The 16,364-nt window shown below is 39.4% G+C and overlaps 1 protein-coding gene across 2 annotated transcripts in view; it reads left to right on the forward strand.

The window, feature by feature from the left end:
- SPPL2A (signal peptide peptidase like 2A) overlaps window positions 1–16,364 on the forward strand; it is a 54,394-nt gene that overhangs the window by 17,261 nt on the left and 20,769 nt on the right. For both annotated transcript variants that reach the window (XM_004578377.4, XM_058665860.1), the window contains exons 4-10: window positions 484–573; window positions 959–1,092; window positions 5,927–6,078; window positions 9,851–9,947; window positions 10,663–10,764; window positions 12,002–12,083; window positions 14,431–14,505. In XM_004578377.4, the coding sequence (XP_004578434.4) occupies window positions 484–573; window positions 959–1,092; window positions 5,927–6,078; window positions 9,851–9,947; window positions 10,663–10,764; window positions 12,002–12,083; window positions 14,431–14,505 (732 nt within the window). The remainder of the gene's footprint in view (window positions 1–483; window positions 574–958; window positions 1,093–5,926; window positions 6,079–9,850; window positions 9,948–10,662; window positions 10,765–12,001; window positions 12,084–14,430; window positions 14,506–16,364) is intronic.

Raw genomic sequence — 16,364 nt, forward strand, 5'->3', positions numbered from 1 at the left:
TTATGAAATATGAACTTCTTCTAAACATATCGAATTTCATAGAAATGTAACGATTTTTTCTGTGTGTAGTTTATGGGGTGAGACTTAAATAATCTGGTGATAGGATTCTGAGAATAAGCAGTGTGGATCTGCTATTCAAATGAGAAGTTTTTATTTTTTGTTCTATTCCTTGAGTGGACAAGATGGTTGAGGGCAAATATATAGATGCATATGTATAGATGTAGATTGTTGTGTATGTATAACACAAGTATACATAGTAAATAACAATTTAGTTCACATTGGAAGGATTCCATTTTGAGGACTTGTATTAACACGTAATGCTTGAAATTTTATTTTATAGTTTAAAGATATAATGTTTATATTTAATGAAAAGACTATTAAATTTAGCCTTTGTATACATTAAATAATATGTTGGATAAAATTTTACACACTAAATATGCTTATAAAGTAATGAATAAGTAACGTATGTTCTTCCTGTTTTAGTTTCCTCCCTCAGGGAACAGATCTGAATTTCCAGATGTGAAACTACTGGTTGCATTTATAAGCTACAAAGATTTTAAAGATATGAATCAGGTAAATTAATTATATGTTTGATGAAATGCACAAATACTAAAACCTCTTTGCTTTTTTATCATTTATATTTAATTTTTATTGTTATTTGTTCCATTTGTTAGCAAGAAGTTATAGAGGTCTATCAAAATTTTTTAAAAAAATACTCGTCTTTCATGTGACAGTACATCAAAACTATGTTAATTTTAAATCCCTGATTGTGTAAGACACTGCACTCTCAAGATTTTATGAACCAAAGTGGGTCCTCATTTTTCACTAAAGGATGTATTGTGGTATCTTTTTGAGTCTGTTGTCTAGCGCCATTTGAGTGAAATGTGGAATACAGCTGTCATGTTCTTCAATAGAGGGAAGGCTCATTCCTCTTCACAACTGTTATTTTGCTTTTCAGACACTTGGAAGTAATGTTACTATACAAATGTATTCTCCAGTGTGGCCTAATTTTGATTATACCATGGTGGTGATTTTTGTAATTGCTGTATTCACTGTGGCATTAGGAGGATATTGGAGTGGACTAATTGAAATGTAAGTTTAATTAAACTTCAGTGTTTTGTGATAGATGGTTTAAAAGTATTTGCTTTAAAATGATAAAATGACATTTGAAGTTTTTATTTGATCTCAGAATAGGGTCCAGGAGGACCAGAGTATAGGATCGTCCTCATTTATAGGGCATTTAACTTCTCACCGCAGAAAGTAGAGTTGTAGGTTCCTCTAGCTCTACTGACAGGGGGACTGAAGGCACATCACGGGCTCCGTTACATTAGGATGTTTCATTCTGTTTCTCAGGAAAGGTGAAAATAATATGCTACCAGGCCTGTTTAGACTGGAAGGAAATGAACAAGAAGATAGGGAATTTCCCAGCTGGTGTAGGTCATTGCATTATGCCCACATTATTGTGTTGAATTATTTAGAAATTCTAAAGATACTATCTATGTCTATACTTTATTTAAAATGTAGAAATTCCAAATATAGGGCCCGGCGGCGTGGCCTAGCAGCTAAAGTCCTCGCCTTGAAAGCCCCGGGATCCCATATGGGCGCTGGTTCTAATCCCGGCAGCTCCACTTCCCATCCAGCTCCCTGCTTGTGGCCTGGGGAAGCAGTCGAGGACGGCCCAATGCATTGGGACACTGCACCCATGTTGGAGACCTGGAGGAGGTTCCAGGTTCCCGGCTTCGGATCGGCGCGCATTGGCCCGTTGCGGCTCACTTGGGGAGTGAATCATCGGACGGAAGATCTTCCTCTCTGTCTCTCCTCCTCTGTGTATATCTGGCTGTAATAAAATGAATAAATCTTTAAAAAAAAAAAAAGAAATTCCAAATATAGCTAAGATTTGGATTTTTTTAATTAGTAACATGCTAAAATCCAAAACACTCTATCTCTTTATCTCCCTCGTTTTCACTGTAGGTCAAAACAGGCAGTAAAGCCTAGAAGGGTTGTTCATCTAAACAGCGCTGAGTACAAGGCTGTGGTCTCAGTACATTATTTAATTGACAGAAGATACTGTATTCATGCTGTGAATTGATCAATGTAAGCTCCATTCAAAGGGGCTTGTTTGTATATGAAATTAAGCTTATTTGTACTTTCTTAAATACTAAATTTTGATTCACTTACATCAAGAGAGAATATCAGAGTTTAGAAAGTATGTATTCTTGGAGTTTTGAGCTGAACCTTTAAATATACTTAACTGGAAATCATGTTTCAACACATAGCAGTCACTTTTTTATGTAAGCATGTTTTCTTCCTTTATCATTAATCTTTATAAAACATGGTTTATAAGATCTCCATGGTCTGTAAGATAATTTTGTTCTTTTTAAAGATTTATTAATTTTTACTTCTGTATTTGAAAGGCAGAGTTACAGCAAAGAGGGGAACAGTGGGAGAGATTTTCCATCTGCTGGTATACTCCCCCAGTAATCAGAACAGCTGAGGCTGGGCCAGGACTTTTTTTCTGGGTGTCCCACATGAGCAGTAGCAGTACTTGGCCCACCTTCCACTGCTTTCCTACGTCGTTAGCAGGGAGCTCAGTTTAAACTAGAGCGGCTAGGACTTGAACCGGCCTCTCTAATTTTTAGTATTACTTGATGGAGCTTTGGAAATAATTTTCTAAAAGCCAGTGTTTTGATAGAGATTCTCACTATACGTTCATTATGCACTTTTCCCCCCAGTTTTATTTGTTTAATTTGAAAGATCCTTGCAGATAGAGAAGGAGAGAGAGCTTTTCCATTTGCTACTTCAGCTTCTCAACCAGCTGGGACTGGTCCAGTCTGAAGCCAGGAGCCAGTAACTTCTTCTGGATGTCCAAGCACTTGGGTTATCCTCTGCTGTTCTCCTAGTCCCTAAGCAGGCAGCTGGATCAGAAGTAGAACGTCTGGGACCCAAACCAGTACCTATATGGAATGCCATCATCACAGGTGGAGGCACAGCTTGCTACTGCTTTTTTTGTTTTTTTTTTTTTAGAGTAGAATTTTTCAAACTGCATGACAATCCTGTTAAAATATAATTTAGAAATTCAGATTGCGCAAGTTTGGAATGGGAACTCAAACTGCATTTGTAGCCAGCTTCCTGGTGACTGTGCTTGCCCATGGATTACATCTTGCTTTAGCAAGGCAGGCTGCTTTACATATATGTCAGGACAAGCTCGTTCTCAAGAAAAACTGATCAGAGAGGAACACGGGGCTGGTATTATGGCATAACGGGTAAAGCTGTCACCTGCCAAGCCAGCATTCCATATGGGCACTGATCCCAGTAGCAGCTGGTCCACTTCCGCTCCAGCTCCCTGCTAATGACTTGAAGAAACAGCAGATGGTTCACCTGTTTGGGCCCTTGTCACCCACATAGGAAACCTGGAAGCAGCTCCTGATTCTTGTCTCTGTGCTGGTGGTTGCAGCCATGAAGAAGTGAACTAGTGAATGAGAGATCTCTTTGTCTTTCCTTCTCTCTGTAACTCTGACTTTCAAATAAATAAATAATTTTAAATGATACATATCAGCTTTTTAATCCATTAAATATGATGATGGAGTAAAAAGCAAGATTTTGTTGCATTCAGTAGCCAAATTGGGAGAGGAGATGTCCCATACCTGAGGCATTATGAAATCCTAAATTGAGAGAGTTAATTTTGGGAGCAAAATGACGACATGGAAGGGGAAAAGTGTGGTGACCACATGGAGAAAGAATATAAGTTACAGAAAAAAAAAGGTGAATTATGATGTTTTATTGAGACACAAATGTAGCATATATTTTCCCTTCAAGAAAGTGCCTTGTAATTTTTAGTCTATTGAATATGTAAATATGTAACTCTTTAATTAACAAGGCTAGTATGTATGCTATAATGAAAGTGTCTTTTAGTCTGTATGTTGGCAGTGACCTTTTCCTACACAGGTAGCACATTTATTGAAACTGTTGACACCCTGTCATCCTGCCGTAGAGTGTCAGGGAGGTGCTGATGTGAGTTCCCAGCAGTTTCCTCATCCTTTACCTTGCCATCCCAGTCAACAGTTTTCTAATAAAAAGGTGGCATGTTGGTATAAGCAGTTGGCAAATGCACAATTTGATAGAAGGGAACTTCCTTCAATCTTAAGTTTGTCTTGAACCTTGAGCCGGATGATCAGGGTCAGGGTACACACAGGAGGGACCAGAGTTCAGTGGAACAAAAGTCAAAGGTAAAGGAACCAGAGTGGGAGATATCTGTAGATTTCTTATAAATTGGGAGAATACAGCAAGATTGACAGAGCAGGAGCCAGTGTGGTAACTCAGCAGGCTAATTGTCTGCCTGCTAGTGCTGGCATTCCATGTGGACATGAGTTTGAGTCCAAGCTGCTTCACTTCCAATCCAGCTTCCTGCTTATGGACTGGGAAGACAGTGAAAGATGTCAAGCCCTTGGGTCCCTGCACCTGTGTGAGAGATCCAGAAGAAGCTCATGGCACATGGCTTTGCATTGGTTCAGCTCGAGCCAGTGCATCCATTTTGGAAACGAACTAGTGGATGGAAACTCTGTGTGAATCTATCTTTCAAATAAAAATAAATAAGAATATTTTTTAAAAATGACCAACCAGACCTGGTACAGTAGCCTAGTAGCTGAAGTCCTTGCCTTACATGCATGTTCCCATATGGGCACTGGTTTGTGTCTCAGCTGCCCCACTTCCCATCGAGCTCCCTGCCTGTGGTCTAGGATATCAGTTGAGGATGGTCCAAAGCATTGGAACCTTGTACCAATGTGGAAAACCTGGAAGAAGCTCCTGGCTCCTGGCTTCAGATTGTCTCAGATCTGGCCATTGCAGTCACTTGGGGAGTGAACCTAAGGATGGATGATCTTTCTGTCTCTCCTTTTGTCTGTATATATGCCTTTCCAATAAAAAATAATCTTTTTAAAAAATGACAGAACCAACAGGCACCTGAAGTTCTTTCTCTTCAACTGATTAGCTGTTTGACCTAGTAAGTGTTGCTCAAAGAATTAAAGTCAGGTTTTGCTTTGTTAAATTAAGGTAGAACAAAGCTATACTTTATATGAAGCTCTTTTGTTTTCTTGATTATTTATGGATGAGCAACTACTAGCCTGTAGTAAATCCTGAGATGATTGAAAGGAGAACTGAGTGTTCACATTTAGGAGAAGCTAATTTTAGAGATACTTTACTGTCACCAACTGATAACAGTAATTGTGTAAGAAGCATTGCTCATCAATTCCAAGTTATTATGTCAATACAAATATTTTCTAAACTGCATACACAAGTATCTATAGACATTAGTTTATGTATTTCATATTTGATATTATATATTTCAACAGTTTTGCCTCCAGAAAAAAATTCTGTTTCAAAAGCTAATAATTAAGATCTGATTGTCTCCCAAGAATAGAACTATATGGGGCCCGGCGTGGTAACCTGGCAGCTAAAGTCCTCACCTTGCATGCACCAGGATCCCATAAGGACACTAGTTCTAATCCTAGTAGCCCTGCTTCCCATCCAGTTCCCTGCTTGTGGCCTAGGAAAGTAGTCGAGGACGCCCAAAACCTTGGACCCTGCACACACATGGTAGACCTGGAAGAGGCTCCTGGCTCTGGGCTCCTGGCTTCAGATTGGCACAGCTCCAGGTGTTGTAGCCGCTTGGGGAGTGAATCAATGGATGGAATATCCTCCTTTGTGTCTCTCCTGCTCTCTGTATATCTGACTTTCCAATGCAAAATAAAATAAATCTTAAAAAATAAAAAAATATGTGGGGAGTTCTTATTTTATTATTTTTTGTGTCCTTTTTTTAAGTGCATTACTTTTGTAATCAGAAATGTACACTTGTATTAGAGATGAGTTTTTGAAGTAACTCCTTTTGGAATGCGTTTGCTGAAATTCTTGTCTATGTTTTTATATGCAGGGAAAACTTGAAAGTAGTCACAAACATTGAAGATAGAGAAACGAAGAACAAGAAGGAAGAGTATTTAACTTTCACTCCTCTGACAGTTATAGTATTTGTGGTTATCTGCTGTGTAATGATTGTCTTGCTTTATTTCTTCTACAAATATTTGGGTAAGACGTCATATTTTATGTTTGCCACTTCAGGTATGCAGTCTTATTATTTATTTGTCAGGTTTCCTTTAAAGTGAATATAACTTGACTAAAAGTAACTTTAAATTGTCAAAAGCGTTAAATCTCTATTGAAATAAAAAAAAATACTGATTATTATATCGTGTGATGAGAACGTGTTATGGGTATTGTGACAGAATCGCCATGGTCCCTCAGTTTCCCTGTCTGCAAATGAAGAACTGTAGTCCCATATCTGAGCAACAGATTAAGGACTTGTTGGTGGCTGTGTTGTTACATGAAATTGATTCAGATTACTGATTTGTTGCTTCTGCTTACCCTCAAAGTGTAGTTTGTCCTTTTGTTAATTTTCCAGTCACGGTGTCAGCTTGCTTGAATTTTGTTGGCCTGTACAAGCAATGAGGATCATCCGACCCTGGAGTCGGGAGGCTCTTGCCTGGGCTCTAGAGAGTAGCTGGTGCACGGTTTTCCATGGAATGTGGGGATAGCACTGCAACCACTTGCACATTGCCCGAAGTATCACAGTGTTCTGAATCATGAGAATTTTGCATCCCTGGATAGTATTCAACACAATAAAGAGAATAGGGAAAAGGAGAATATACTTGATAAGAACTTGCAAAATCCCTTTGTAAAAACTCTACAATACTTGTCTGAGAACTTTAGCATAAATTTATAAACTAGTTGCTGAGGTTGTAAAGCTAGTTTGAGGTTATTTAATTTCTCCTGTCCTATGGCAATAATTTAAAAACTAAACTTAGGACATGTATTTTCACATTTTTTGAAAAATTACTTTATGATGATCATTTGTTTGAATCTGTTGCAGATTATTATGCCATTATTTTGTTGATTATATTCGGCTTTGAGTAGCTAACTATTGATTTAATACTCAGCTTTCAATTGCTTAGTATATGTCTGACCCTCAATTGATACATTAGTGGTGTTTGATAGAGGAGTCCTCTACCCTAATGCGTGTTTTAATTTCTGGGGAAAAAATTAACTTTACTCATATTTATAAAGTTGGAGCTGGTCTTGTGGCCCAGCTGGTTAAGCTACCACTTGTGATGCAGTGTCTCATTTGGATGCCAGTTCAAGTCTCAGCTGCTCCATTTCAGATGCAGCTCCCTGCTAATGAACATGAGAAAGCATTAGAGGATTGCCCAAGTACTTAGGCCCCTGCACATCCATATGGGAGACCAGGATGAACCTCCTGATGAAGCTGCTGTCTCTCTCTTTCTATAGCTTTGCCTCCCAAATGAATAAGTATATCTTACAAAAAAAAACAAAAACTAAAAAGTTGGAGCCTGTCACAATGCCTCAGTGGCTAAATCCTTATCTTGCAAATGCCAGGTTCTCATGGGGGTGCTAGTTAATGTCCCAGCTGCTCCAGTTCCCATCTAATTCCCTGCTTGTGGCCTGGAAAAGCAGTGGAGGATAGCCCAAAGCCTTGGGACCCTGCACCTGTATGGAAGAAGGACCTGGAAGAAGCTCCTGGCTTCGGATTGGCACAGCTTCAGTCGTTGCAGCCATTTGGGAAGTTAACCAGCAGATGGAAGATCTTTCTCTCTCTCTTTCACTCCATACATCTGATCTGTCGTTTCAATAAAAATACATACATACATATACTTTTTGATGTGGGGAAAAGATCATCCAGCCTCCCAGTTATTCTAGGGCATAGAATTCAGTGATGGTTCTGGAAGTGCCTTGTGTATTACTGTAAGATTTCATTTACCTCAGAGTGATTCTTTTCAGTTACAATTGCTGTCATTTCCTAATAAGTTAAATTATGAGGTTGTACTTGGTTACAGAGATTCTTGTATACCATTCTGTGATTAAAGTACACTTAAGGAAGTAATTGAGAATATTCTGTTAACAAATTGTATCCCATGTGATATAGTATGATATTGTATCCCTTAGATATAGTATGACATTGAATGAGACACCTAAAATTCTACTAGGGCCATAAGAAACATTCCCAGCAGTGTTCTAAAAATCTGGGATAGGCAACTCAGCAGTTAACTTACCAAAATCACTTTGGCATTTTCTAAGAATTTGACTCACTGTTCATGTTACCATATATAACTGGCAATCAAAGCAACACACAGAGCACATAAAGAGCTTATCGTGTACCAGCTGCTGTTCTCAGTGAGCATTCGGCATACACTCATACTTATACAATCCTCATGACAAGCCTGAGATGAGTGTTATTCAATTTGTCAAAATCATTGTGGTAGTCTTTTTAGCATTTTAGGCATGAGTACTGAAGAACTAAAAAATAGTTTATCCAAAGTTATTATTCAGGAAGTGACTATCACTGATTTACTGTGACTAAATTAATATCTCTGATACCTACGGTGGAGGACTGTGGGGTTTTTTTAATTAAGTGGAATTTGAAAAATTCAAGTAGAATTTGTATTTTCTTTTTTTTTTTTAAGATTTATTTATTTATTACAAAGTCAGATATACAGAGAGCAGGAAAGACAGAGAGGAAGACCTTCCGTCTGATGATTCACTCCCCAAGTGAGCCGCAACGGCCAGTGCTGTGCCGACCCAAAGCCAGGAACCAGGAGCTTCTTCCAGGTCTCCAACATGGGTGCAGGGTCCCAAAGCATTGGGCCGTGCTCGACTGCTTTCCCAGGCCACAAGCAGGGAGCTGGATGGGAAGTGGAGCTGCCGGGATTAGAACCGGCGCCCATATGGGATCCTGGTGCGTTCAAGGCGAGTACTTTAGCCGCTAGGCCACGCCGCTGGGCCCAGTATTTGTATTTTCATGGTGAGATTTTTGAGGGATTTCAGGGAGGGAATATTTTTTGTTAAAATACAATGTCCCTTTCCTCATTAACAGACAAGTTGAATGTTTTCCGTTTTAATCTCAAGTAAACGTGGATAATATTTTTAAAAGTAGCATTTTTTAATGACGTTAGTATATTGTAATAGTGAAGTTTGTTTAAATGGGTATGTTTTTTTTTTCCGTACATCATCATTACTGATAAATTTTCCGTGGGAAAACATGGATATTGAAGGTGTTATTTACATCCCTATATTACATTTTTAAAAAAAGATTTTATTTTTTTGTGAAAAACAGTTACAGAAAGAAGAGAGAGAGAGATTAATCTTCCATCAGCTGATTCACTCCCCACATGGCTGCCATGGCTGGACTGAGCCAATCCTAAGCCAGGAGGAGCCAACAGCTTCTCCTGGGTCTACCACAGGGATACAGGGCTGAAGGACTTGAGCCAACCTCTGCTGCCTTACTAGGCCAAAAAGAAGGAGCTGGCTCAGAACTGGAGCAGCTGGGACTTGAACTGGCACTCATATTTGATGGTGGGATTCCAGGTGGAAGCTTAGGGTACAATGCCAGCACCACCCCCTTTTAAAAAGTTGCATTTTAAGGTGTTTCTCAATTATATGTTAATTCTTCATTCTTTTATGTGTAATTTCAATATTCACAATTATTTGTTAGTCTTTTCATAGGAATTTTTTACAAACATGGCTGTTTGAATCATTGAATGTTATAGAAAAATACAGAACCAGCTAGAACTAGCTTCAATCTCTTAAACAGTTCTACCTGTATATAATGAAATGAAAACCCTCTTGAAACTCAGATCTAAACATTTTCAGCCTAGTAACTAATTTAGGTAAAAAGTAAAGCATTACAAATATTTTAATATGGCAAAGAAAATGGAAGAGTTAATATTGCTTGTAAATATATTCTTATGAATTTCTATTTTCATATAGTTCACTGTCTTTTTTCCCCTAGTTTATGTTATGATAGCAATTTTCTGCATAGCATCAGCGATGAGTCTATATAACTGCCTTGCTGCGCTGATTTGTAAGATCCCATATGGACAATGCAGGTGTGTAACTTTTGGGGTGGGGGAAGGGGAGGAGGGCCTAGAAATCTAATATTTGTTATTTAAAACAAGGCAGGGGAAAGTGAGAATGGTGTGTTAATTTACAAAAATTGTGAGAAGCAAAGAGAGAGAACTCCCTCCTCCTGGTTGGCTCCCCAAATGCCTGAGGCTGCTGGGGCTGGGTGGGTGCCAGGGCCGGGAGCTGAAGCACAGGAGCCCAGGTGCCTGGACCACTGCTGCTTTGCAGGGTCTGAGCTGCAGTGCTGTCCAGGGATTGGGGTGTGAAATGTGAGCATCTCCATCACTAGGCTGAACACTCACATAGGAGCACTATTTTAAGCCTGTACACTTCTAATGTATATTGAATGTATGGTTGTTTAGATAAATTGAAGTTTAGAAAAAAAAAGGTAAACCAAATCTCAGTTCCCTAGTGTAACTGGTGAAACAGTTCCCTAGTGAAACATGGCTTATGAAAGCCTTGCGTGGCTAGTGGCTCCCATGTTAGCACAGAAGCAGAACATTTCATCATCACAGAAACTTCTGATAATAGAGTGCTACACATGCTATTATACTCGTTTGTCTTACTTAAAACCAAGACTTTACAATTAGAATTTCAGACACTTTTTGTGTCTGGGCTTATTAATGTTTGCCCTTCCTGTATCAAGTAATCATTGTATTTCATCTACAGCATAAACAAAACTCTTCCGATCTGTTTTAGGATTGTGTGTCGTGGCAGAAGCACTGAAGTGAGACTTATTTTTCTTGCTGCCCTGTGCATAGCAGTAGTTGTGGTTTGGGCTGTGTTTCGAAATGAAGATAGGTATGAATACTTAATATATTTTCATTGTAGATTAATTTGGGATTATTTAATATCTTGGCTTGACACGTAATACTTACTCATAACCATTATTATGGGGGTTTTTTTGGCTATTATCCCACAACATCTTGAGATAAGCTGCTTGTTTTGTTTTTTTATATATTTGTTTGTTTGAAAGGTAGACAGATAGCTCCTCTTCACTGGTTCACTCCCCAAATGCCTGTGACTGCCAGTGCTAGTTTAAGTTGAAGCCGGGAGCTGGGAACTCAGTTCAGATCTTCAAATGGATCAAGGTCATCATCTGCTGCCTCCCATGGAAGCTTGGATGGGGGACAGACTCATGGCACCTCAGTATACAATGGCATGGCGAGTGGCCTTTGTCCTGAATTGCTGCCCTAATACGCATGCATCCTATGCTAATGGATCTGAGCTCAGAGTATGGAGAAGGAAGTATGAATTATGATTTAAATACCTGTACTTAAAAATATCCTCAGTAGCCACAGTGTGGTATAACATGGTTCTAAGGATGGGGAAGATCTCAGCGAATTGACTTAGTATGGTTTCCAATGTGTATTTCTGAATGAAAGAAAGCAGAGTACAAAAGAATACATAGTTTGTGATCTTTCACATAAATTATAAGGGAATGTATAAAGCATCTGTTTGCAGAAAGAGGGGATATGGAAGGTATCTGTCCTTTTACAGAAAATATAGCCAGGGAAAGTTTATGCTTAGGTTTATTTAATGGTTTGGTAAATAAATTATTAAAGATTACAAAGATTTAATGACCTAAAATTATAAAACCAAAGTTTGTACACTTTAGGCAGCTTTAAGGCAAGATAATGAATTGATATTTATATATGTCAGTTTCTGATTAAGTTGCATAGCGCTTGTTTCCTTAATGTTAAAGCTGTCTGTGTATTCACACCGATGTCCTTTATTAACAGCTACCTCTCTAAAAAGAGACATATCTGTAAATTTAAGCATTAAAGATAGATATACACCTATGTCTGTTACATGTTCTTCTAAAATAGCTGTTTAACTTTTTCTAAGTTTGATAGTATTCTTTATTCTACTAGGACAGTAAATTAGTAAATATCGAGAATGAGTTATAATTGCTATTTAATAACTGAATAGTTAAATTATAGAATTGGATGGTATTGCTTCAGTAATCTTTTTGTTTCGAAGAGTTTCATCTAAAAATAACTGGATAAAACAGTTAAGTTATTTCTTTTGATTTTAGGTGGGCTTGGATTTTACAAGATATCTTGGGCATTGCTTTCTGTCTGAATTTAATTAAAACACTGAAGTTACCTAACTTCAAGGTAAAGTATACTGTTTTACTGACTAAAATAATTTTTTTCTTTTCTAAGATCCAATTGTATTGGAAAGACAGATTTATAGAGAGAAGGAAAGACAGAGAGAAAGGTCTTCCATCCATTGGTTCACACCCTGAGTGGCCACAGTGGCCAGAGCTGAGCCTGTCTGAAACCAGTAGTTTTTTCTGGGCTCCCACTCGGGTGCAGGATCTCAAGGCTTTTGGCTGTCCTCTACTGCTTTCCCAGGCCATAATCAGGGAGCTTAATCAGAAGTGGAATAGCTGTGACTGGAACTGGTGACCTTAAAGGATGCTGGCACTTGAAGATGGAGGATTTCAGCCAGTTGAGCTATTGCACCAACCCCAGTAATTTTTTCTTTTTAAAATATCTTTATTAAGGTATAATATACACACAATAGAATGTACTCTTTTTTTTTAAGATTTATTTTTGTTGGAAAGGTGTATATACAGAGAGGAGGAGAGAGAAAAAGGAAGATCTTCTGTTCGTTGATTCACTCCCTAAGTGACTGCAATGGCCAGAGCTGAATCAATATGAAGCCAGGAACCATGAGCCTCCTCTCAGTCTCCCAGGCGGGTGCAGGGTCCCAAGGCTTTGGACCGTCCTCGACTGCTTCCCCAGGCCACAAGCAGGGAGCTAGATGCAGAAACAAAACTGTCAGGATTAGAACTGGCGCCCATATGAATCCCGGGGCATGCAAAGCAAGGACCTTATCTGCTAGGCTACTGCACCAGGTCTTAGAATGTACTCTTTTTAAAAATATTGCTTTATTTATTTGAAAATCAGAGTCACAGAGAGGGAGAGAGAGATCTTCATCTGCTAGTTCAGTCCCTAGATGGCCATAACAGCACTGGCCCAGGCCAAAGCCAGGAGCCAAGAGCTACATCCAGGTTTCCCCCATTTGTGGTGGCATGGACCCAAACATTAGGGCCTCCTCTGCTTTCTCATCTTTTAGCAGGGGGACTCGATCGGAAGTGGAGCAGGACATGAACCAGTGCCTATAGGGATGCTGGCATTTCAGGCTTTACCCTCTGTGCTGCAACACGGGCCTTGAAATGCACCCATTTTAAATGTACTGCTAGGGCTGGTTTTGCACGTTGTAGATTAACCTGCTGCCTGTGATGCCACCATGCCATGTGAGTGTGAGCAACGGTTCAAGTGCTGGCAGCTCTGCTTCTCTTCCTGTTGCATCCACTCGACCACTGAAACAGAATGTTATATTCACCAGTGACAGTCACAAGAAAGTCTTGTTATAAGTGAGAGGCAAGGCAACCAACTGACTGACCGACTAGCCAGCCAGGATCAGCACCCCGTACTGGAGTGTGGCCCAAGCAGCACATTCACAGCGTTTTTATAGGGACGGTCCACAATAGCTTGAAAAGGGGCAGTCCACAATAGTCTTCAAGGTGAGTGGGGAAATACCACACATTCCCTACCTATCTGGGTTGGATAGCCCATGTCTCGCTCTTCTCTGGTCCAGCAATTAAGATAACCACCCACTTAATTACTTGGAGCCACCTGTGAGATAACCAGACTTGAGCCTTGATTGAAGAGAATTGGGGCCCATGGGTGCTAAAGGTCACCATAGGCCATTTGGCCTGCAAGCTCACAGTTTCTTAGTAGCCATGAGTCATGTTTACTCCATTTTGTTTTCAATTCTACAGTCCAGCAGCAGAAGCTGGCCCAACCAGTGGGCCCCTGCCACAGGTGTTGGGAGACTCAGGTGGAGTTCCAGGCTCCTGGCTTTGACCTGGCCCAGCCCTGGCCAGTGAAACCATTTGGGGAATGAACCAGTAAATGGAAGATTTTTTTTTGTCTTCATCTACATTCTGTTACTCTACCATTCACATTTTTAAAAAAGAAAACAGAATAAAGAATAAAAAGAAAATGTCAAATTTTACATATGTATAGCTTTGTTTGGTAACCACCATTCTAATGAGATTATGGATGTTTCTCACCTCTTGAAAAAGCTCTGTCATGTCCTTTTGCAATCAGCCCTAACCCAGTGACCCACACAACCATGGATTTACCAGCTAAAATATTTTTAATCATTCATGTAGTGTACCAGGTCCAAAAAATCTCAATAGGACTGTTTATCAGAGAGGAACATTTCATTCAGTGATTTTTTTAAACAGATATGATGAAAAAGATAAGGATTTTAATGTGGCTTATAGGATAAAGCTACACATAGTGAACTATTTTTAAAAATTTAAATTTTATAATACACTGTTTTAGAATAATATTCAAATGGGTGTTTATTTGTATTTGCTGAATAGTTTATTCCCTTACATTTTGATGTGAAAGTTTCACTTTTAAACATGTGTTTTTTCAACAGTCATGTGTGATACTTCTCGGCCTTCTCCTCCTCTATGATGTATTTTTTGTTTTCATAACACCATTCATCACAAAGGTATGAGTATACTTTTAAAATCCAGGAAGAAACATGCTTAAAGATGGTAATTTCAATCCTGCTGTTAGATGATTGACTTTGTATTCACAGTTGAATTTCTATTAACAGACTTACCATTCTTTGGAACCAGCCTCTCAATGGAGGGTATATTCAAGCCTTTATTTTGTTACATTTTCAGATAGTCTTTGTTTTTTAAGATTTACTTTATCTTTATTTAAAAGGCACATTTCACGGAGAAAAAAGGGATTAAGAAAGGGGGATCTTCAACCCACCGGTTCATTACACAAATGGCCACAACAGCCAGAGCTGAACTGATTTGAAGCTAAGAGCCAGGAGTTTTTTCGGGGTTCTCCCAAGTGGGTACAGGAGCCCAAAGGCTTGAGCCATTTTCTGCTGCTTTCCCAGATACATTAGCAAGGAGATGGCTTGCAACAGGAGCAGTTGGGACTCAAACCACCACCCTCAAGGGATACTGGTGTGCCCCAAGCAGAGGCTTAGCACAGTACACCATAGTACTAGCCTGCAAAAAGTCTGCTTGTTTAGGGGTGTCTGGGTCCAGATTGTTGTCTTCAAACCAAGAAGGAATTTGAGGAAGAGAGACAAAAGGCCAGCACAAAAGAACATGATAATTTTATTATAATAACTTTATGGTGAAACTATGGAAACTGTGGTTTTCCATTGCAGGGAAGTGGCAGGAATCTGGGAGTTGAATGGTGTGGGAGGGGTTACAGAGAGGGGTTGAAGACCTCAGCTCCTCTGCCTTCCTGCCTACATCATCATTTCCCAGCTCAGAGATTTTCATCCCTTCATCTTTATGGAAGATCTAAAGAGGAAGGCCCATTTTCTATAACTTCTTCATGCTGTGTCGGGGCTTCGTTCTTGCCTAGCCAGGACATGAAAATCCTTTGTTAACTGATCTGAAGGTTTACTTAGTTGTTTATAATGGCTAAAATCCCTGCAAGTGAATCATTTTTGCACATCTGTATGAAAATGTTGAATTCTAGAAAAAACAAGAATTTAAAATTAGGATGTGTAAACATGAACCAATAGGAGCTGGAGTAACAACTATTTTGCTTTGTTCTGGTTACAAGATGGTGGAAGCTGAGTAGCTTCCCCTGCCAAAATCATGGAACTGCTTGGCTTGATAAATCCTTCTGATATCTTTTTCTGTGAGTCTATTGTTATTAATGTTAAGTACAGCAGATTTTATTAATCACTGTATTATTCCACCCTGTTTGTCTAATAGGTAATTTGTGACTAGTAGGTTGTCTATGACCACTTTAGTTGGAGAATGCAAAGAAACATTTTTTATATATCTATAAAAGTTTTTTTTTTTTTTTAATTGGAAAGGCAGTTATACAGAGAGGAGGAGAGGCAGAGAGGAAGATCTTCCATCCATTGCTTCACTCCCCAAGCAGCCGCAATGGCCAGAGCTGTACCAATCTGAAGCCAGGAGCCAGGAGCTCTTCCAGGTCTCCAACATGGGTGTAGGGTTCCAAGGCTTTGACCCATCCTCTACTGCTTTCCCAGGCCACAAGCAGGGAGCTGGATTGGAAGTGGAGCCACTGGGGTTAGAACCGGCGCCCATAAGGAGTCCCAGTGTATACAAGGCAGGTACTTCAGCCACTAAGCTACTACATTGGGCTCCCAAAGAAACTTGTGATTGCTTTAAGACCTGGCCAGCAGTGTGAGCCAGGTCACTCGATGTGGTAGGTAAGTTTCAGATCAACTTCATCGTATGTGGTTAAGATTTTCTCCTGCTATTACTGTGAAAAAATTATGAGGGCAAATTCCTGCCAATGGCATTTTCCCCAGAAACATTAGGAAGTAGGAAAAGCATATCTGCTTGGAAAGGCAGA

The sequence above is a fragment of the Ochotona princeps genome, chromosome 6 (assembly GCF_030435755.1).
Source record: "Ochotona princeps isolate mOchPri1 chromosome 6, mOchPri1.hap1, whole genome shotgun sequence".
Taxonomy (NCBI): Eukaryota; Metazoa; Chordata; class Mammalia; order Lagomorpha; family Ochotonidae; genus Ochotona; species Ochotona princeps.